At 33.6% G+C, this 23,302-nt stretch overlaps 1 protein-coding gene across 3 annotated transcripts in view; it reads right to left on the reverse strand.

Annotated features, from left to right (window-relative positions):
- Positions 1–289: 289 nt before the first annotated feature.
- Positions 290–23,302, reverse strand: part of LOC105286418 — a 109,526-nt gene continuing 86,513 nt past the window's right edge. For all 3 annotated transcript variants that reach the window (XM_026972721.1, XM_026972722.1, XM_026972723.1), the window contains one exon: positions 290–8,947. In XM_026972721.1, coding sequence (XP_026828522.1) covers positions 1,423–8,947 — 7,525 coding nt within the window. In that variant the 3' untranslated portion in view covers positions 290–1,422. The remainder of the gene's footprint in view (positions 8,948–23,302) is intronic.

Consider the following 23,302-nt stretch of genomic DNA (forward strand, 5'->3'; position numbering starts at 1 on the left):
GGAAGTATTGGGGGAGGAGGGAGAGGGGGAGAAATGGATGAGGGAGCTGGAGGGGTTGAGGGGGGAGAGGAATAAGTGGAGGAATGAGAGTGAGGATGGAGAGGAGGAGTGATAGAAAAATATTGTAAACGGAGACGGAAGTCCCATAGAGTAGGGAATTAGCAAGCGGAGATGTGTGTGTGTGTGGAGATAGGATAGGGTAGAATAAGTTAGGTTAAATAGGTTAAGTTAGAATTAAGATATTGTAAGAAATTGTAACCCTAAGGGGATTCAATAAATATATACATTATATATATAAATATGTTTAATAATATAATTATATATATACGTTGTCTACATGATGTTTAAACGAACATTTTTCATCTAAACTACGAACTATGTATAATCTATTAAATTGACCTACTAGATCTATTGTATGATCTATTGGAGTGAAAGTTGGTGACTTTCGATCCTAATAAACCTTAATATTTTCTCAAGTAGAACACAATTGCTTTATCAATAATGATCTTTTGAATATAAATAAAATATTTTAAATTAATAAACCTAAAATAAAAATTTATCTAAATACATTTTTTAATATATTTACTTTGGTAAAATACTCCTTGCTTATATTTATAACCATACAGACAATTTATTTTATGGGAATGATCGGTAATTTGTACGTATTTTAATTAAACATTAACTAATTACTACAAATTAATTTACATTTAAGTATATCTTTTTTTATTTCATAAAAAATCACAGATTAATAAATAATAACTCATATACTCCTAAATATTCAACATTTTTATTTGATGTTTTTAACAAAATAAAAAAATTCTATTTGTCTTCCAACAATAAATTGTCAGTAATAATACATAAAGATAACTTAGGTCAAATACATGATATTCAAACTTTCATAAATATATTATAAAAATAACAGCAATTATAAAAATAGCTATATAAAACTAGATATAAAAAAATCAAGCTCTATAAAAATTCTGGCCTTTAAAAATATTTGCAAATATGGTCTTTACTTTTTTACAGATAGTCCAAACACTAAAAATTACCTTACACTTACGCACATTTTAAATTTTATTTTCCAGTCACTAGTCCAAGTAACAACCCTAGTCATATTACTAATTAATTATCATTAGGATCTAGCTCCTATCTAGATGACTAGACCTTTCTACAAACATATGAAGAAGAAAACATAATAAGAATTTCAGAGTAAGTGATATGTACTGAAATGTTTTAAGAAATGATTCAGTTTTAGTTTAACATATTGGAAATTTATACAAAAAGAGAAGTTGATACTATTTTTCTAATTCATAGTTACTGTTAATATTAATTTATAAATATGGTATTAACTTAGGCTCTATAAATATACTTCCACGTTGTTTAAATTTTTAAATCTTTGACTCCGTCTTCTATATTAATATTTTATAAATTTTGATTTGACAGTTTTAGCATTTTTAACATTTCACTCGTAATATTCATGTGTTTATTAGATATAGTAACTTGTAACAGCGTATTCCCTTGATCATTACGAGTATACATTGCAGCTACAAACTCATCTGGGTTTACTGCTTTTAACTTGCTAATAATTTCAATATTACCCTTTTTTGCATCTTTAAATAACTCTTCAACCAGTTGCAGTAAATCAATAACACTCTGGTTTTTGGAAAGATTAAGAGGTGTCTTACCTTCCTTATTCTTAATGTTATAGATTGCACCATGCTTCATTAAAGATTTGACAATCTCTAAGTACCCATTACTGGCTGCAACGTGAAGTGACGTACTGCCGCTAGCAGCGGTTTTAGCATTAATAAACTCATTTAATTTATCACGACTCACATATTCTAACAAAACTTCGACAATTTCTTTGTAACCTTTAGAAGTAGCTATGTGTAATGGTGTATTACGTTTATTAGTACCTTGAGTAATATCAGCCTCATTTTTTAATAAGACGTTCACAACACCTATCTGTCTATTGCTAACAGCGTAATGTAGTGGTGTTCTTCCATCAATGTCTTTATCATTGGCACTAGCTCCACTTTTTAATAGACGTTGCACAGTTTGTACATCACCATTACTAGCAGCAATGTTAATGTCTTTTTGCAGATGCTGCAACATTTCTGATATGTCGTTGGCCTCAAGTTTAAATATCAACTTAATTATTTTTATCTGTTTTAAACTATTCAAAACTCTAGGAGTTGGTTCAAACGCTTTTATTTGATCAAAACTTTCTTTGTAAGCTTTTAGTGCACCAATCAATTTGCCTTGATCAAAAAGTACATTTGCAATATTATATTGAGTATTTAGAGTATCAAAATGATTTGGTCCCAAAACGACTTTTTGCATATCTAAAACATCTTGATATACTTTCAAAGCTTTAGAATATTTCTTTTGTTCACACAGTACGCCGGCAATGCCATGTAATGTTCTCAAAGTTTCAAAATGAGTAACACCGAAAATTAGTTTTTTCTTTTCGTAAACGTCTTTATAAATCTCCAATGCCTCTGCGTATTTACCCTGCTTACACAATAACACCGCCATATTATTTTGAGCATGCACAGCATTTTCCGCGTTTGCCGTATCTGACATGTTCTTTATTTTTTCAAAAATTATCCTATTGATATTTAAGACTTCTTCGTATTTTCCTTGTGCATCCAATACTAGTGCCATATGAAACTGCGTCTCTAAAGTATCTGAGTGATTTGATCCTAATATCTCGGTTTGCTTCTGATAGACTTCTTGATAGATATTGTACGCTTCCTCATTTTTTCCTAGTCCATGCAGCATTAGAGCAATTGTACTTCTTGTATTTAAAGTGTCCGTATTATTTAAACCCAGGATTTCTTTCTGTTTCTGAAAAATTTCCTCAAATGTATTTAAAGCTTCTTGGTAACATCCTTGTCCGTATAATGCTTTAGATATGTATGCCTGAATATCTAAAGTACCAGGATTATCGGGTCCTAGTATTTCTTTTCTCTTTTCAAATGCGCTTTTGAAAATATTTAAGGCCGCTTGATAATTGTTCTGATTCATGAGTGCTAAAGCTTTATTAATCTGGGAGGATCCTTGAGATATCTGTTTCAATTGTTCAAGTTTCGAAAAGTTACTATGCATCGCAGCAACTACTAGCGTTTTGTTTTCTCTATTATGAGCACCCATAATGGCTTTTATTGTATCAACATCCTTTATTTTATTAAGATCATTAATAACTTCAGAGTTATCATTTTCAATGTTTGTAAATGAGTCATTCACTAATTGAAATAAACTAATTATATCTTTATCTACAGTAAAATTTAATGGCGTTTTGTCATTGTCGGAGAGAGCATTATATACCGCGCCATTAGCTAACAAGGCCTTTACAACTTTTAAGTGAGAGAACTTTGCAGCATAATGTAGAGGAGTAAATCCCTTCTTATTAACTGCATTAGGATCAGCCCTATTTTCTAAAAGAATACTGACAACTTCGTCACAGCCTTTCCATGCAGTATAATGTAATGGTGTTCCACCTTTACCGTTTTTGGCATTAATAAACGCTCCCATTTTGATATATATCTCAACATCTGAAAAATTATTATGTTTTATAACCTTAAATAATTTCTTAGTTGAGGCTAATAGATTAATAACGGTTTTGTTACCAGCCCATACTAATAATTTACTATAAAGCTTGCCAAAATTATAAACTGCTCCATTTTTTAGTAAAATTTCAGTTACATCTTTATAGCCAAAAGTAGCAGCAATATGCATAGGACTTACGCCATTTTTATCTTGAGAATTAACATCAGCACCTTGCGCTATTAAGTACTTCACAACTGCTAAATGACCCTTCATTGCAGCATAGTGCAATAATGTCTGATTAACTGCACCAGGATCGTTAATATTTAATCCCTTACTAAGGAAAAACTCTACAGTATCTTTATGACCTTCTCTAGCTGCAATGTGCATGGGCTTTAAGCCAGAGGCATTTTTAGCATTTATGTCAGATCCATTATCTACTAAGTACTTCACCATATCCAGATTACTTTCTTGTGAAGCAATGTGCAATATTGTCCAATTATCGTTACCCTTAGTATTCATATCTACTATCCGGTATTGAAGAAACGTTTTAACCACTTCTAAATGACCATGTGCCACTGCTAATTCTAAAGATGTTCTATTCTTAATGTCCTTAATATTAAAATTTGCTCCTTCATTTAGTAAAACTTTTACAACATTACTGTGACCAAGTACGGCTGCCTCATGTAATGGCGTTACTCCATAGTTAGATTGAACATTAACAGTAGCTCCACTTGCTATCAAAATCTCAACAATTTCTTTATAACCTTCTTGTGCTGCACCACATAATGGTGTTACATTATTGACCATTCTGGCATCAGAGTCAGCTCCACCATTTATCAAAGCGTTCACTATATCCTTATGACCTCTTGTGGCAGCTAGATGTAATGCAGTAATGTTTCCAGGACCTTTTATATTAACAGCTGCAGTTTTTAGCAAAATTTCTACAACATCTGTATAGCCAGTAGACACTGCTAGTAATAAAGGTTTACTACTTTCTTCGTCCACATTAGCTCCATTTGCTATAAGAATTTCAGCAATTTCTTTGTTATTATTTTTAATTGCAGAAAGTAATGGCGGATTGTTACACTTGGTATTAATATTAGCTCCTTTTGCTAGCAAAATCTCTACGATTTCTTTATGACCTGCTTCCACAGCCACATGTAATGGTGTATCACCTGCAATGTCTGTTGTATTGACTTCGGCTCCAGTTTCTATTAGAAAAACAATAGCATCTATATGGTTATTTCGAGTAGCTAGATGCAACGGTGTAATGCCGTCATTCCTTCTAGCATTTACTTCAGCTTTCTTTTTTATTAGAAGATCAATAACATCTATGTTACCATTCATGGCAGCTTCATGTATGGCTGTATTACCGTGAAAGTCTTGAGCGTTAACTTCGACTTTATTTTTTATCAGAAGATCAATAATACTATAATTCCCGTTCAGAGCAGCTACGTGTAGTGGTGTTTCATCAATACAGTTTTTAGCATTAACTTCTGCTCCATTTTTTATTAAAAGTTCAACAACTTCCATATGGCCACTTTCTACTGCATAGTGTAATGGTGTATCATTATTTTTATCTTTAGCATGAATGTTAACACCCTGTTCGAGGAGAATAGTCACTATTCCCAAATGGCCCTTCTGTACTGCCAAATGTAGTGGAGTTATACCGTCAACAGTCTTAACACTAGCTTTATGTTTCAGTAAAGTCTTAACGATTCCCTCGTGCCCATCTTTTGCTGCATAGTGTAAAGCTGTATTATTATATGTTTTGTCAACGGCATTAACATTAGCTCCATGTTTCAATAGAATGCTAGCTATCTTCTCGTGACCGGCTTTTACTGCATAATGTAATGGGGTATGACCATCGATAACACTAGCGTTAACATCAGCTCCCTCCGAAATTAAAGCGTTTACTATTTCCAGGTGGCCGTTGAGAGCTGCCACATGTATTGGTGTCCAATCTGTATTATTCTTAGCGTTAATATCTACCTTGTATTCAAGTAAGAAATAAACTAACTCCAAGTGACCCATTTCTGCAGCTACATGTAATGGAGTAAAACCACTCGTAAGCTCAATAAGGTCAGCATTAGCATCTTTTGTTAGTAGAATTTTAACAATGTCAATATGATTGTTTCTTATTGCATAGTGTAAAGGTGAAAGACCAAACACATCTTTGGTAACAGTATTAGCTTCATTTTCTAATAGAACCTTGACAGTATCCTTGTGACCATTTCGAGCTGCAAGTTGTAGTGGTGTTTTGCCACTATTATCTACATCATCAACATATAAACCTGCTTCTTTTACGAAGAAGTCCACAATATTTTTTCTTCCATATGCAGCAGCAATGTGCAGTGGGCTTTGGCCATTAATATCCTTAACATTAAGGCTTAAATTTTGGTCAAGAAGAAATTTTATAACTTTAAGACTATATCCCTTAGCAGCAAAATGCAATGTGGTCCATAAGTCAATATTTCTAGCATTGATATCTGCTCCTCCTCTGAGGCAAACTTTCAAGCTTACAAAATTTCCTTCTTGCAAAGCATCGAACAGTCTTTTTTGATTAGTAATGGTATCTAAGCCTTGATTGCATTTCTCTCTCAGTTTGGAAGGATCATCACTCACTAATTTGCCAATTTTTTTGTTACTCCCCATTATATTTACTTCGACAAGTTTTGTAGCGTTTAAAACAACTGTTGTTGAAGGTTCAGATAATAATATATCTACTAATGCATTACCATGTGCTAAATGATTACGTAAACATTTTCCATTTAATAAAGGAATATTATCATCTAAAAAAAGTAGGTTATTTTCCAGGGAATTCTTTAGCTCCAAAATTGACATTATATCCAAAACAAGCATTTCTACTACTGCTTGCAATTTTTCATCGCTCTTATAAATAGGGAATGTTTCAGTTAATTGGCCATTAATTAATAAATTATTGCTTAAAATATTTTTCAGTTCAGATAGTTTTAGCGCAAGTTGGTTATTATATTTTTCTTCTGTAACATTGTAAGTTTTTTCTTGTTTATACATAGGAAAAGCACCTTTTTTATTTAACTCCGCTCTTAATTTTTTGATCCATTCCATGTCGTCTGTTGCCAATTCAACAATAGAAAAAATTTCCCAAAGTAGTCTGCTCACTTTATCAAAGTTCACCCAAATTAAGCTGCACGGGTTATAATAGTCTTCGGGTTGTATTTTTGACCCAACACTATCAAAAAGTTTCATTGATAACGTAGCAATTTCTTTAAAATTATGAGATTTTACTTGTAGAGCCATATTGTCTATTATTTCATAAATATAAAATTTTATTCCTGTAATATTGTTGTGATTAACAATTTTTTCACTAAATAACATACTTAAGATCTTTAATGACAGAAATCCTCTAATGTAATTATTTGTAATATGTTTTAATTGGATATCAGCAGAATTAATTATATTCTTAATTTGATCGATCAAATCTTGTTCATAAGCTGTCTTATCAGATATATTATCGCTCACTTCTGTAATGAGATTTTCAAGTGTCTTGTGTTGTATCTTTTTAAAATTTTCATTTTCCGACATCATTTTATCCAATTTAACAGTACCAAGCACTTCAACAAACTCTTTTATTTCATCTAAATTGTCACTATTAATAATCTTTTTTAGAAGTATTCTGATTATTTTGATTTTGTTGTTGTAAAGAATATTAGTAATTACATCACCAACTTTTTTAATATCATTTTGAATACCTATAAAAAAATTCAAATTTTTATTTTCCTCTATCTCTGTTCTCTTGAAGAGTGAATAAGCATGTGATAATGAATTGCGTAAGTCTATAATTATTTTTTTTGTATTTTTTAGTAACGATAATAGCAGATGTTCACTTATAATATTAGATAACTTAGGAGACTCTAAAGTGTTTTTTAAATGCTCACCAATAACTTGTAAAACCCTTGTAATAATTAACTGGCCTTCTCTTTCTTTACAATTAACTGATAATGCTAACTTCACATGATCACTTATTTTCTCTAAAGACTGAATATCCCTAAGTTGTTGATAATCGTTATACAATTCTCCGAATTGAGGGTAACTGTCAATAATCTCTGCAATAATCTTTTCACGTTTTACGTTTGGAAGATCAGCAATTGTATCAATATGTACATTATTCCCTTCTATAATATATTCTTTAACTTTTTCTGCAAAATTTTCTAAATGATTTAATATTTTGCTTTTATTTAATGTAGAACGATAAAATAGATTAATCTCTTGTCGTTTTATGTGAGAAGAAATAAAACTGACTAAACAGAATTCTATTTCTTCCCAAGGTAATCTATTATAAGTTGATTTTAACTGCCGTTTTAATATATGAATATTTTTTGCAATAAACTTTGCTACAAATAAAAAGCTTTCATCTACTTCTTCCGCGTCTAAGTAATCTCTTTTTAGTAAGCTAATGTTTTGAAGCATTAATTCAATTCGTTCTCTGATATTATTAAGATCAGTCCTGAAACTTTGCCCCTGTCTTGAAGCGTTAGAGAAGAAACGGAGATCTATTAATTTATTTTCAACAAAAATTTCCATTTTGTCTGACAAGGATATATTCTTCAATTTCAATTCTTCATAAGCTTTTGAAAGAATTGTATCCAACTCTCTCAAATCAGAAAAATAATTACCCGGCCATTTATTGATTAGGGTATTAAGAAGCTCAACGTTACCTGAACGTACAGCATAATAAAATGCATTATGATATTCTTCATCTCTGTCATCTGGTAATATGTTAGTTCTTGTGATATCAATAGATAAATAATTTAAGATTCTATTATCACTGTCAAATAGACACTCTAGAAGTTCTAGTTTGTTGTGTTTACAAGCTAAGATGACTATATTAGTATTTTTAATAGGATTATTAGCATGAGCATAATAATTTCTCAAAGTTATTTGGTCTTCTGCATCTTTTGTATAACCAATTAAATTGCTTAATTTTTTGAAGGTATTAATATTACCCTCTGATATGGCCTTTTTCAGTTTTGTTAAAATCAGGAGATAAAGCTCTTCGGCTTTTCCTGTTCCAAGGTAGAGCCGTCTATATTCTTTTAAAAACTCTTGTTTTGATGTGTATAGACGCGATAAAAACTGTTCATTTTCTTGATAAGAACTAATTTGTTGCTGAGATACATGCACAAACTCTTCTAAGTTCTCTTCAATATGTCTGTGATGTTTATACTCGTCTCTGTACCTGTCTTTGCATTCATGCTGATGCGATTTGCGTTCCTTCTCATTGCTGTGATTTCTTCTTTCGGTATGTTTTTCTCTTCGACAAGATGAACTTGATTTATGATGGTGGACAATTGCTTGTACTGGTGTAATATTCATGGAATCGACTGTATCTCCATCCTCTTCCTCTAAAAAACTGAAAATAGCAAAGAATACAGAATTTTTCCTATTAAATTATTTGCATCAACTATATAAAGATTATAAAAGGAGGAAAGATAGGAAATATAAATCTTATAAATATTTATATTGCAAACAACATTACTTATTATTTATGTTGTCTTCCAATGGACTTACACAAATACATGATATTTATTGACTTTAGGAGACACCTCGTCGATGATCTTGTCCGCCACAATAATTATCTCTAATATTAAATATTAGAATCACCCTCTTGAGTTGACCTCTAATAAGTTTTAGTCGACAATCATTATTAAGTAAAAAGTTAGTATAAAGAAGTTACATGAATAAGTGAATAGATGCTAAGTAGAATTAAGGATTAAGGTGGGCCAGAATTATATGGGAGGTAGTATCAGAAAAATTGAAAAGAAAATACGAAAATACGTGGGCGTTGCCTCATCTCTGCAAACCTACCAAAAACTTCTAACCCAATCCAACCCGTAATCGTACTTACAAATTAGCATCTATTCACTTATTCATACAACTTCTTTTGATAATAATAAACAATGTTTTTAATAAACAATGATCATTGGCTACAAACCTTCTAGAAGTCACTCAGGAAGGTGACCTCCTATAATATATGTCAAAATCGAAATCATCGGCGAGATATTTCTTAAAGTAATAAATAATAATTACCAGAGAGATACATTTATGAATTCTCATATATTTTCTTTTATTCTTGTAATTACAAATAAAATTATAACAATTAATAAAATAAGTGTAACTAGTAATGATTAGGTATTCTATTAATAATTATAACTTTAGGATGATCATGGAACATTTATTAAAGACAAACATCAAAATAATAAATATGCAGGATATTGTAGTGCATACCCAGATAGCACAAGATATTCCTATGAATGTTTTAAGAATATTCTTGAAGAATATTTGGAATATTCCATAAGTCATTCTTATATATTTATCTTATGTTCGTAGGGCATTCGAATGGCACTATTATAAATCTTTTTTGAATGTGAGTAGAATAACCTATCGAATATTCTGTATAATAACTATGCATATTTATAGAATATTCAATAAATATTCTAGGAACATCCCGGTAAAAAATTTTTTATATAATCAGACAAAACTGGTTATACAAAATTATATATCATTTTTGTCCATATATAAATAGATATGCTTATATATAAATGAATATGATATATATATATATATATATTTGTATATTATTAAAGATATGTAAGTAGTAAAATATAATATTTATTATAATCTGAAGTCCGAAGTTTTCGAACTTCAAAGTGCTTGCGTGCGTGAACTACGTGGACATCCATGGGAGTACTCTGTGCCGCAAGCGTAAAAATTCTCAAAAAAAATTAATATGCCAAGGCATGTATATTAACTTTATTATATAACTGTCAGGCTAAATCTTAACGTCGAGTAAGAACTCAACGCGTGCACCACATAGCGGTGCGGAGCGAAAACACATATTCCTAGTTTATATAGAATCATATACAATTATATATGAATGCATCTGAATCATACTTGTGTTTATGTATATTTATACATGATGCAAGGCTTATATATAATTATATATTAGACAAATACAGATCCATATATACCCAGTAAGCAAAATGTGTGCAATGTACTAGCAGATTGGCAACAGATTACTGCAGAAGTTGATAGAAAATTGGCATCCGTTATGTCCGCATTAGGATGGTGATCTGCCAGCAGAGCCTGTACAAGCTCCCGCGGGAACCTGATCTTAGAGAATGTAGAAGAGGTAATTTGAGACAGAATCGCAAATAATAAAAGAATAAATTAATCGTATATTTTAATAATGCGTAAGCCAATTGTCATCGTAAAAAACTAAAGAATAGATAATCGTTCGCTAAGAAATATTAACAGTTAACCAAAAGTAATAGTAACTTTATCTAGATACAAACACAAAGTAATAAACGGTTTCGCAGAAGCGGTTAGCAGCTCGAATACAATAAACAAAGAGAGATATAATAAAGTCACAATAAAATATGAATGACATAAATCATAGAAACCATATAAATCACACATATCATATATCGAATCGGTTATATATATATCGCATAAATCATATATCGAATCATTTACCGAAAGGGTAATCAAAGAACGAAAAGGTTCACGTTGTAACGGTGACTCGAAAGTCCTGCGTATAGAAACTCTCACGAGTCTGCGTCGTAGAGGCAAATTGAGAAAGAACTGAAAATATGAATCGCGAATCTTGTCCGTTGTAGACGGAAAGAGAGAAAAGAATACTTATACGTTATATAATGAAGTTGTCTGAACGCAACACGCAACGCAAAGAATCGGGTCGTACATTAGTACAATAACAACAAAAGAGACAAGTGATCACGACAAGTTAATAAACTGAACGACAAGGCATAATTGATGAATAATCCAAATAAATGATATCACAATCGAGCATTCAAATAGTGAGGTAATTAGCTTTGCGAACACAGTTCGAAATAGTTTTGTATATCTGAATCGTAACGCGTATATAAATCGCAACGTGTTTCGGAAACGCTTTTACGTTATATCCGGATGAACAAAGGACTAAGATGGCCGCTTCCCCGTAGTATACGGAGAAGCCAGAGATAGTGCTTTCTGACGTGTCTGTAGATTGATCTCTCGGCTAGAATTAATACCAGAGCCGACGAGATGAATGGAAACTATGATCGTGAGACGAAATAAAGCTCAGTCAGAAGCGCTTCACTTATCTGTTGTAGCGGTCCGCTACAATGGCGGCATCGATCCGTAGGATCGATCGACGAAGTATCTCAATTCTCCTTTTGTCGTCGCGAGGCTCTTTCTGACGTCTTCGAAGATCGCGTACAGCTCGTATGGGTTGAATATTCGTCTTGGGATGTCTCATGGGTTCGGTCACCCATCGAAGAAAACTGCGATGTCCTTTTAGATAAACTCACCACGTCCACACACAAAGAAATCTCACACGAATATACGTACCACCGTGGTGGCGCCGTACCGTTCGATCGTAGATCGCTATGAGAAGGGCGCGCCGGCGGGGAATCCCGTGGTACACTGAGGTGCATAAATGAAGTCCCTTTTCGGTGTAGATAGGTGCAGATAAGCGCGCGCCATCTGCAGACTGCATGGCGCGCCTACTACCCAAAGACCGAACGCATGTCTGCATACTATTAATCATAGCCAATATAATAAGTTAAAACCATTGACATTAGAATACATAGACGGAGCCTTCTCAGAGGGGAAGCTGATAAATGCGGTAAGGGGGGTAGTGCATGAACTTCGGGTAATTCCGCGGTTAGCGGTTCGGTTATGTTCGGCGTTGCATGACAATTCCATCGACATCAGCAATTCGCAATGAGATTTTTATGGAAATGTTTGAAGAACATTTATTTTTGACAAATCGCGAACGCTATTTTAATAATTATATATATATGTATTAAATAATAAATGGAAATAAAAGTGTTTTTTGCTTTATGAAGCTAAACCGTATCTAGAATGTGTAAAAATTTGCAAAAAGAGAAACACTTTGAAAGGTAAATAGAGTTGAGAACTGTTGATCTAAATACGCATATATATAAAGAAATTCAATAGAATATAAAATACAATATAGAACACACATACTTGTAAATTTATTTATTTATTTATTATTTTTATTATTTTACAACTGTAAATATAACTATATAATAAAATAATTGGCGTCATACCTGTTTCATTATTATTTGATAATAATGTAAATTAAGTCAACAAACCATTTAGTTCGCTTTACTTACTCAATAAAATTACATATAATTTCTTATTAACATAACTATAACCTAATCTAGGTTTCAAATAATTTATTTACAAGTGGAATGAAAACTTTCTGTTTGCAGCTTTTTCTTTTTCTAATTGTTCAGAATTTTTATTATTTATACGATTATTGCAGCCAAATACACAAAACTCATGTCACTGATAGAAATCCAAAAGGTCATAATCACTTTAGATATCAATACAATAAGCACAAACACAACATGTGAGCAGGAGCTCCGTCAACTGAACCATTAGCCGAACGTTAGCCGAACGTAACCGAATTCAACCGAAGTTCATGCAGTTCCCCTAGTTCCCCCTTACCGCGAATATCAGGCTCCCCCTCACCTTCTTCGATAGCTAAGGCTCCGTCTATGTATTCTAATGTCAATGGTTAAAACGCGTAAAAATGGCTAATCCCGCAGCACATATATTGCCCGACCATGCATTTTATATGAAGAATCGATATTATGATTTGATTTTAAAACAATTTGATACAATTACTATTATTACTTATGACATACAATATAATAATTGTAAGTAATTATTTCGCAATTTTAAATTAAATATAAATTATTACAATCAATTATTTTAATATAATTACAATTATTATATAATTATATAACAATGATTTATTCTAATAATTTATATTTAATTTAAAATTGCAAAATAATTACTTATAATTAATATATTATTATTATTAGCTGGCATTAAAAACTCGAAAGTTCATAGCTGCAATTACCAAAGTTCGCCATCGATCCCTGTCCTGAGCTACTGCCTCCCAATCCCCACTCTCGGCGCCTATATCATTGAGATCTGACTGAATATTGTCTACCCATCTACGTCTTGGTCTACCTAACGGTCTCTTGCCATTTGGTCTACCCGTCATAATTTTATACGCGGTTCTATCCTTTCCCATACGCGCGACATGACCCGCCCACCTTAATCTGCGTGATTTAATTACATTAATTATATCCGGACTATCATAAAGTTTATGCAGCTCGACGTTGTGTAGCCTCCGCCATTCCTCCGTTTCCTCATCGTGTTTCGCCCCGAAAATTTTCCGTAATACCTTATTCTCGAAAACCCTAAATTTCTTTTCACCTTGTAAAGTAAGTGCCCACGATTCACTTCCGTACAAAGCTACCGGGAGAATAATGGTTCGATATATTCTAAGTTTTAAACGCCTAGATAATAACCGCGACCCAAGTAATTTACGGACCGAATAAAAGGCTGCATTTCCCGCGTTGATTCTTTTCTTAAGTTCTACCCCAGTATCGTTTCCCTGATTAATAATCGTTCCCAAGTATTTAAAATTGTCTACTCTTTCGAATATATTATCGCGAACCTGTAAATTATCGTTATCCTGATCCCTACTAGTTACCATGTATTTGGTCTTTTCCACACTAACCTGTAAACCGAGATATTTAGCATAATCTATCAATAATTCCGCATTTCTTATAATCGTTTCCTTATCGTCGCCTAGCCACGCAGTATCATCCGCATATGTTAAAACTTGAGTTTTACCGTTCAACTGCAGGCCATCCCCACTCTTCTGTACTTCTCTAATTGCATATTCTAAAACTAAATTAAATAAAAGAGGGGATAATGCATCGCCTTGTTTTAGCCCACTATGAATATCAAAAGTGTTTGAGATTTTGTTACCGACTTTTACTCTACCCTTTGTCTCTTTTAAACAAGCCTGAATTAAACTATTTAATTTTTTGGGTACCCCTATATAGGCCAGAATTTTAAACAGTGTCGCTCTGTTAATTGAATCGTATGCTTTTTTAAAATCTACATACAATTGATGGACTGGTTGACCAAATTCCCATTTTTTCTCTAAAATTTGTCGAAGAGTAAAAATCTGATCCGAAGTTGACCTATTTCTCCTAAATCCGCATTGATGATCCCCGATTATATCTTCCGCGTATGGTGTCAATCTCGCGAGTAAAATGTTCGACAAAACCTTATAACAAGTTGATAAAAGAGAAATTCCACGATAATTATTGCAATCCATTTTGTCTCCCTTTTTAAAAATCGGAACTATCAACGATTCTGTCCATTGTTCCGGCAGCTCTTCTTTATTCCAAATAATTTTAACTAATTTATGAATTTCGTTCGTTAACTTATTTCCCCCCAATTTTAATAGTTCTGCCGGAATCAAATCTATACCCGGAGCTTTGTAATTTTTGAGCCTTTTAATTGCGTTTTTAGTTTCTAACACCGTCGGTTCGTCGATTAAAGGTTCCGCCGTATATACTTCTAAGTTTTCGACAGCCGGATCATTTTCAAATTGGACGTTTAACAGCTGATCAAAATAATTTTTCCACGTATCCAAAATTCCTGCCGTGTCCGTAATTAAATTCCCGTTTTCGTCTCTGAGCATCTCCGTTTTAGGCTGAAACCCTTTTCTCCAGTTATTTATTCCTATATACATCCCGCGTACGTTTTTATTTCGACAGTTTTCATCGATCTCCTCTACCTTACGTTTTAAGTAGTGACGCTTCTTACTTCTAACTAAATCCCTGGCCGATTTACTACTTTTATTATATACCTCTTTGTTAGTGTCCGATTTATCCGATAGCCATCTTAACCGCGCCTTAGTTCTTTCTTTAATCATGTTTTCGCATTCCAAATCAAACCACGGTTTATTTTTACTTCTTCTGTAATAACCAATCGTACTTTCCGCCGATTTAATCACAACATCCCGTACGTTTTCCCATTGCTTATTAACCGCGTTATCTTCCGTTTCGTCGACTTCTTCTAATGCCTCGAATCTATTAACTACTTCGACCGCGTATTTGACGCCGTTGTCTTCTTCCGCGAGATTACGTACGTTTATGCGCTTAATTCCGGCCGCCTGTTCTTTATTTTTCCTTGTCGAAAGACGCTCTCTAATTTTTGCAATGACGAGAAAATGATCTGAATCACAATCTGCCCCTCTGTACGACCTAACATCAAGAATATTCGTGTGTCGTCTCCTATCCACGAGAACATGATCGATTTGATTAATCGTATTTCCGTATGGGGAAATCCACGTTTGCTTATGTATGTTTTTATGTTTGAAGCACGTGCTTTTGATAATCATATTTCTACCGGTCGCGAAATTAATTACCCTATTACCATTTTCGTTGCTGCCATCGTGTAGGCTTTCCAATCCGATGGTCGGTTTAAAAATTTCCTCTTTACCAATTTTCGCGTTAAAGTCCCCTAACACGATTTTCATATAATCGCTTGGTAACTGATCTATGATGTGTTCGAGCTCGTCGCAAAATCCGTCTTTAATTTCGTCTTCCTTATCTTCGGTTGGCGCGTGTGCGTTTATTATCGCGATTTTATACCAACGACCTTGTACGACAAGTAACCCTAACCTTTCGTTGACGAACCTAATATTCCTGATCGCGGACGAGATTTTGTTGTTAATCAAAAAACCGACGCCCAAACTATGGGTTTCCGACCCCCCATAGTGTAGTGTATACGCGCCCGAATTTACTGCCCCATTCCCGTCCCACCTAGTTTCTTGTAACGCGACGATCTCCGTTCCGTATCTCCCTACTTCCCGTATCATCATTTAAAACGCGCCCGGTCTATATAAGCTTCGAACGTTCCACGTACCTACCCTAATATCCCCCCCGTTTTTCGACTTTGTGCCGCATGAATTCCTCGAAGTACCCCTCACCCGGAGATCCGAACGGAGGGGTATTTTACCTCCGGAAAATTTTACCCCGAAAGAATCCATGGCGACTTCTGGTTGTTTCTTGATAATAGTCGTTTTACGGTGTGAGTTTATCAGACCTACGCCCAACCCCCGAACAGGAGGGCTATTTCCAGTCGGCTGTCCGCGGCTGCTTATTCAATTTATTCGCAGCTAGCCCCACATAGAGGCCGTTCCTCTATCCGCAACCTGAGGACGCGCTGTGTCGTGGTGTCTGGGACCCACTCTCTTAGGGAGTTACTACACCTAGTTAACCTACCCCTAAGACTAGCGGCTGTTGTGCTAGCACAGATAATTAATATATAACATGTCATAAATATTAATTGTATGAAAGTGTATTAAAATCAAATCATATAATTATCGATTCTTCGTATCAAATAAATTATTACGATAAAGTATTTTTATATAATTATAATTATTACATAATTATAATTATATAAAAATAATTTATCGTAATAATTTATTTATATAATTATAATTATTATATTATATTTATTGGACGCGGTGATTCCTTATCTTAATATTTTGTGGTTCTGAAAAGAACTGATTGCTTCTTATTGCAGGTCTTAATATTTGGTTCTGAAAAGAACCGATTGCTTCTTATTGCAGGTCTTAATATTTGGTTCTGAAAAGAACCGATTGTTTTTTTGATAATGTTTATTGGACGTGGAGATTCCTTGTTTTAATATTTGGTGGTTCTGAAAAGAACTGATTGCTTTTTTTGGTACTGCATGAATTTTAATAATCCGTCCAGTACTCGTTTCTTTCGACAACTTGGTGCAGTCGTCGAGGAATGGATTGTCGCAAATTGGCAAAGAAATCAGGTTCATCACGAAGTGCTTCCCATGCATTCCTCGCGTGATCAAACAGAGCTAGTTTGGTTCTCTCATGACCAGGATCCCACGAATTCACAATTTTAGCCCAAACATTTTCTATCAAATTGAGATCCGGAGATTTAGCTGGTCAATTAAGAACCACAATCTCTGGATGTTGTGCGAACCATTCTTGTACAATGCGGGAAGTGTGGACGGCAGAATTGTCCTGAACTAATCGAAACGTCAACACATCTGCTGCTGTAAATATATTTCGGACGCGGGGAAGCAAAACGTTTTCCAAAATATCTATGTACTCTACAGCATTCATGTGTGCCGACACTTCGATTAAATCGCCTGGACAATGTGAACTAATCCACCCCCACATTGCACAAGTGATGCGCCTACTTCGCTCGTGAGGAATAACATACCTCGGATCAAATCTTCGATTATCAGGTCTCTAAACATGAAGACGGCGATCAACTGCAGAACAAAATACTTTCTCATCAGTCCAAATAGTGATATCCCAATCTTCCTCGGATGTCATTAACTCTTGCAACGCAAAAGCAACGCGATCTTTGCGATGTCGTTGCGTAAGCGCGATTTTTCGTGTAGCACGATAACAATGAACATGAGCTTCATGTAAACGTCGTCGTGCTGTCCACCGAGAAATCGGCAACTGCAATTCATTAATGGCATTCGATACTGGAGCAAAAGGATTGGCATCTACTTGTCTGACTAAAGCGTCATTGTCTTCTGCAGTTCTTTTCCGTGGTCGGCGATTATCCTTACGATGATCGCGCAAAGCTTCTTCACCACCTTGTTGCCATGCACGTATCCACCTTCTTGCCGTCTTTACGGAACATGGAATACGGTTACAAATCTCTTCGAGACTTGCACCGTGCTCCCACATACCGATTATACGGCCGCGATTGATCTCACTAAGCATTATCTCACTGCACCAAATGTCGCAAGAAAAAAAGCTATGAGGCAATTAGGCGCGATATCATTGTTTCATTTGACAAAAGACAATCATCATCAAGGGCGTCCGCAGGATTTTCTTCAGGGGGGGACATGATTCAAAATGTTACTTCCACACTGAGAAAAATATCATGGCCTATCTAATCGGATAATCCAATTACATATTAACAAATGAATATATCCGATTGAATTGTATATTCAACAAAGAATATAATCGGACATATTTGATGAAGGTAATCGGACATAGCCATCATTTAATCAGAAAACAAAATTAACAATCGGACACACTGTTTAATCAGTTTATCCGATGGAAAATTTCTCAGTGTAGAATTAAAATATTTATAATTTAAAATTTATAATTTTGGTAGTAAAAACTTTCTCATCACGATAAGGTAGATGTTGTGCGTTGCGTTTGTAATATGGCATCTTCTTTCTTTATTTCAAGCAAGGACAAATGTTTAATTGTTTGCTGATAGGGGCAAATGGCCAGTCTTGCCTTCCACCTGCGGACACCCATGATCATCACCTATCAAGTGATTGTGCATACGAGTTAATGGGTCAAAATTAAAATTCATCCCATAGTGCCAAACAAAACAATCTTTTTAGAACCACAAATATAAAGAGAAGAAATCTTCGCATCCTATAAATAATTCTGATTTTTTTCATATTTGTATTTTGTATATTGTGCATTATAATTTAATTTAATTAACAGAGAAAAACTTTTCGGAATATTAATACGATAAATATGTTTCGAATAGGACAATCATGCGGTGAATCGTTTTGACTTTAACATATGTTTCACAGTCCCTCTCCTGAGTAATCAAAAAAGTTTAGCTGCTAATTATTTATTAAAAAGTTATTAATAAAAAACTAATACAAATAACTTATAGACAATTATATCTTAATGTTACAATTTTTAACTTAACAATGTAACTTCAATATACATACACGCCTGTTGTATCGCAATTACATTATGAAGTAAGTGAGAAAATATAACATTGATGTTATATATAATTACAACTTTGTGTGTATTGAAATAATAATTATAGATACATAATAATTATATATATATAATTATATATATAATTATATATAATAATTATATTACAATACATAATATAATAATTATAATTATATCAATTATTACAATAAACTAATTTTATATAATTAGACAGGGTGTCCGGTAAGTTATGACTCACCCTGTATAATAATTGTAATTATATAAAAATAATTTATTGTAATAATTTATATAATTATAATTATTATATTATGTATTGTAATATAATTATTATATATTATGTATCTATAATTAATTATTTCAGTACACACAAAGTTGTAATTATATGCATAACATTATTGCAGTTACATTGTTAAGTTAAAAATTGTACCATTAATATATAATTGTCTCAGTTATTTATATTAGTTTTAATTTCTTTATTGGCTATGATTAATAGTATGCAGACATGCGTTCGGTCTTTGGGTAGTAGGCGCGCCATGCAGTCTGCAGATGGCGCGCGCTTATCTGCACCTATCTACACCGAAAAGGGACTTCATTTATGCACCTCAGTGTACACGGGCGCCAGCGCCACGCTTCCTCGCTTGTAGCGCCATCGCGCGTTTGTCGTATCTATGTATTCTATGCCTATGATTCTCTCTTGCCTGAACAGAGCCTGCTAACAGACTCTGACAGCAGATTGGCGACAGAAACCGAGGATCTGTTAACATTTGACGGCAGATTGACAGCAGAAACCGAACAGAATCTGCAGCTTTTGGCCATTCATATTTACGATATATTTTAATATAACGATATATTTAATTTAACAAACAAACAAATGCGTTCTTTTAACACATGGTAATATAAATTGGCATTTTATATTACCATGTGTTAAAAGAACGCGTTTGTTTGTTAAATTAAAGTACATTCGGCTTGATGTGTCTTTCTGACAGTTCGTTGCATAATCTCTCTCTTATTGTTAATTTATTCTAATCTGAAGTCCGAATTTTGCTTTCGAACTTCAGATTGCTTGTGGCATGCGTGAACTACATGGACGTTGTCCATGGGAGCCTCTGTGCCGCAAGTGCAAAAATTTTCAGAAAAATTAATATTATACCAAGGCGCGTATATTAACTTATATAACTGTTAGGCTAAATCTTAACATCGAGTAAGAACTCGACGTGTGTACCGCATAGCGGTGCGGAGCGAAAACATATATTCATAGCCGTGTAAATTTGAATACTGTCAAAAGCTGCAGATCCTGTTCGGTTTCTGCTGCCAATCTGCTGTTAGATTCCGCGCGCGCAGATCTTGCTCGGTTTCTGCTGCCAATCTGCCGTTAGATTCCGCGTGCGCAAATCTTGCTCGGTTTCTGTCGACAATCTGACTTCAAGCTATGTTTGCAGATTCTGCTCGGTTTCTGCCGCCAATCTGTTCTTAGATTTTGTGAGCAAGCTCTGTTACATTTCTGGCACCAATTTTTCGAATTAATCGTTAATAACAACTTCTGTATCAAATTTGTTGTCTTTTGGCTGGCAATAGTTGATAGCAGATAGTTAGCATCATCTGCTTTCGGCAGACTTGGCTATCTGGGTAATTATATATAAAACATTGTAACGTTATACACAATGTGCAATACATAAACTCGATGAATATTCTAAAATCGTTCTGAACGAATATTCTAAAAACGTTCACGAAGAATATTCTATAAACATTCTTCTTTATTATGAATATACGATATCTAATTGTAACATCGTACGTATCATTATAGAATATTCAATTCGAATATTCTGAAATTAAGAACGTTTGCACTCCATAAGAATATTCATAGAACTATGTGTGCTATCTGGGTATATATACATATATTGTTTTACGGTATTTTAACTACCTAAATATTTTAGACGACATTACGTATGCTTATTCTGCTTCTGGCATATATACTTTTATTTAAAGTAAATCATAAAGGACTTCTATTAACCATTAACGACCAACAAGCTCGAATTCTTTGCTCATTTTCCAGCCTCATTCTCGGAAAGAATCACGAAGCATATTTTTACCAAAACAATGATTCTTACTATTTTTGGGTGTGTCTTTCCAAATTCCGAGGTCAAAATTGAACCTCCATGCTTCAGAAAAAAAAAATGGCGTATTAAATATAAAAAACACCAAAAAAATTGAAGACATGTTTTTCTAAATGTTTTTTTCTTGTACAGAAAAAAGGGTTGCAATCCACTTCTAATTCAACTATCGGTGCATAAAATAGTTGAACTTTAACGACGATTTTTTTTGTTTTTCGAAAAATCGCGTGATTGTCCTAAAATGACGTTTATATGAGGAAAGTTTCGAAAAATACTGATTTATTGTAAATAATCTAATAAAGTTCGAAATATCGAGGTTTCTGACACTTGAAACGTTACCAATTGTTGAGCTCATTACCGTAATCATGTTCAACGTAATTTGTAACTTCAAAGATGGCAGATCCAAGATGGCCAAAATATTTCAAAAATAATCAGTTTTTTTGTTGTTACTCACTTCTGGAACTTCAATCCGGTAGAATTCATACTATTTTGTGTTTTTGACATTGCTGATTACGAATATCAAGTTAGATTTGCAAAATTAGTTTGTTTAAACAAAATTGTTTAAACAATTTATTGCAAAATTGTATTTTTTCTAAACTTTTATGCCAAAATCTTATTCTACGGAGACAATTACGTTGGAAATATGCTCTAGTTCTTCAATATATTTTCGATGAAGCTGTAAATTGACGAGAAATAGCGGAGAAAAAAGTGTTTATACTTCCATGTGATACGGCCAAGAGCTTTCGTCCGTTAACTGTTAATGTTTAACGTTGCCCAACTAACCACGTGGAGATGGACGTTTTAGAGTTTCTTTTTTTTTTATTTTTCTCAATCTTCAAATTAGAAAATTGAGAAAAATTAAAAATTAAAAAAAAATAACAGCTTCATCGAAAATATATTGGAAGAACTAGAGCATATTTCCAACGTAATTGTCTCCGTAGAATAAGATTTTGGCATAAAAGTTTAGAAAAAAATACAATTTTGCAATAAATTGTTTAACAATTTGTTTAAACAAACTAATTTTGCAAATCTCGGAATGGAATGGCCTTCGTTTCTCGCAATCAAAATATAATAAAATAAATATATAGGAACGGTGATCGGCAGGGGCAACAATTTTGTATCGTAGAGTCCATTTCCTACGATTGAGTGGTAACATTTTTGAACCGAATAATAAATAAGAGGAAAGTACGAATTTTGTAACATTAACGTTTAGGAAAATTAATTAACATGCACCTGTAGTTGTAGAGAGAGGAAGAAAGAAATAATAACATATATTCCATTTATATAAACATTTAAATAAATTTTAGTAACACGTTATATTATTGTTATATTACTGCAATTTTGTTTTGAGTGGGGAAATTACATAACAATATACGTTACTGTAACGAACATGTTTAATATTCGTGTTACATTCTGTTATATTATGGCAATATCATTGTTATATGATGTGTTGCTGGGTTTTATATTAAGATCTCACCTGCGCTGCAATTGCATTGAGAAAGAATTGGTTTACACGGGTGGTGGTGAGTCTTTGCACATGTGAATTCTTTGTGGTTTAATAATGCATTAAGCGTTCTTTCAAACAATCCGACCTATATTCGTTCGCTGATTCCTGGTATTGATATAATCAGTAGAATTTAATACAGAACTCAGTACTTTTGAAAGATTTCTGTCATCGAACTGATGGATCTTGCTCCTCTGTCAATGTAAATGTGAAATTTTCATCGCTTCCTGACGGGCAGCTTGTCAAGCATGTTCCGTAAATATTTCGCAAAATGCTTTTCCGTTGGCTCTTAATCCGATTTCGTGATGTCGGATCATCGGAATCCGGTGAATCTCAGATTCGAGCGCGTGTGATCGCGCGAAATTTTTTAACGGTGCGCGTGCGAGATCTGAATACGTTTTGCGAATATTTGCATTTGTCAGAATCACATGGTGATGATAATGAACATATTTGTGAGAGCCCATATTT

This window comes from Ooceraea biroi, chromosome 9, assembly GCF_003672135.1.
Source record: "Ooceraea biroi isolate clonal line C1 chromosome 9, Obir_v5.4, whole genome shotgun sequence".
Lineage (NCBI taxonomy): Eukaryota > Metazoa > Arthropoda > Insecta > Hymenoptera > Formicidae > Ooceraea > Ooceraea biroi.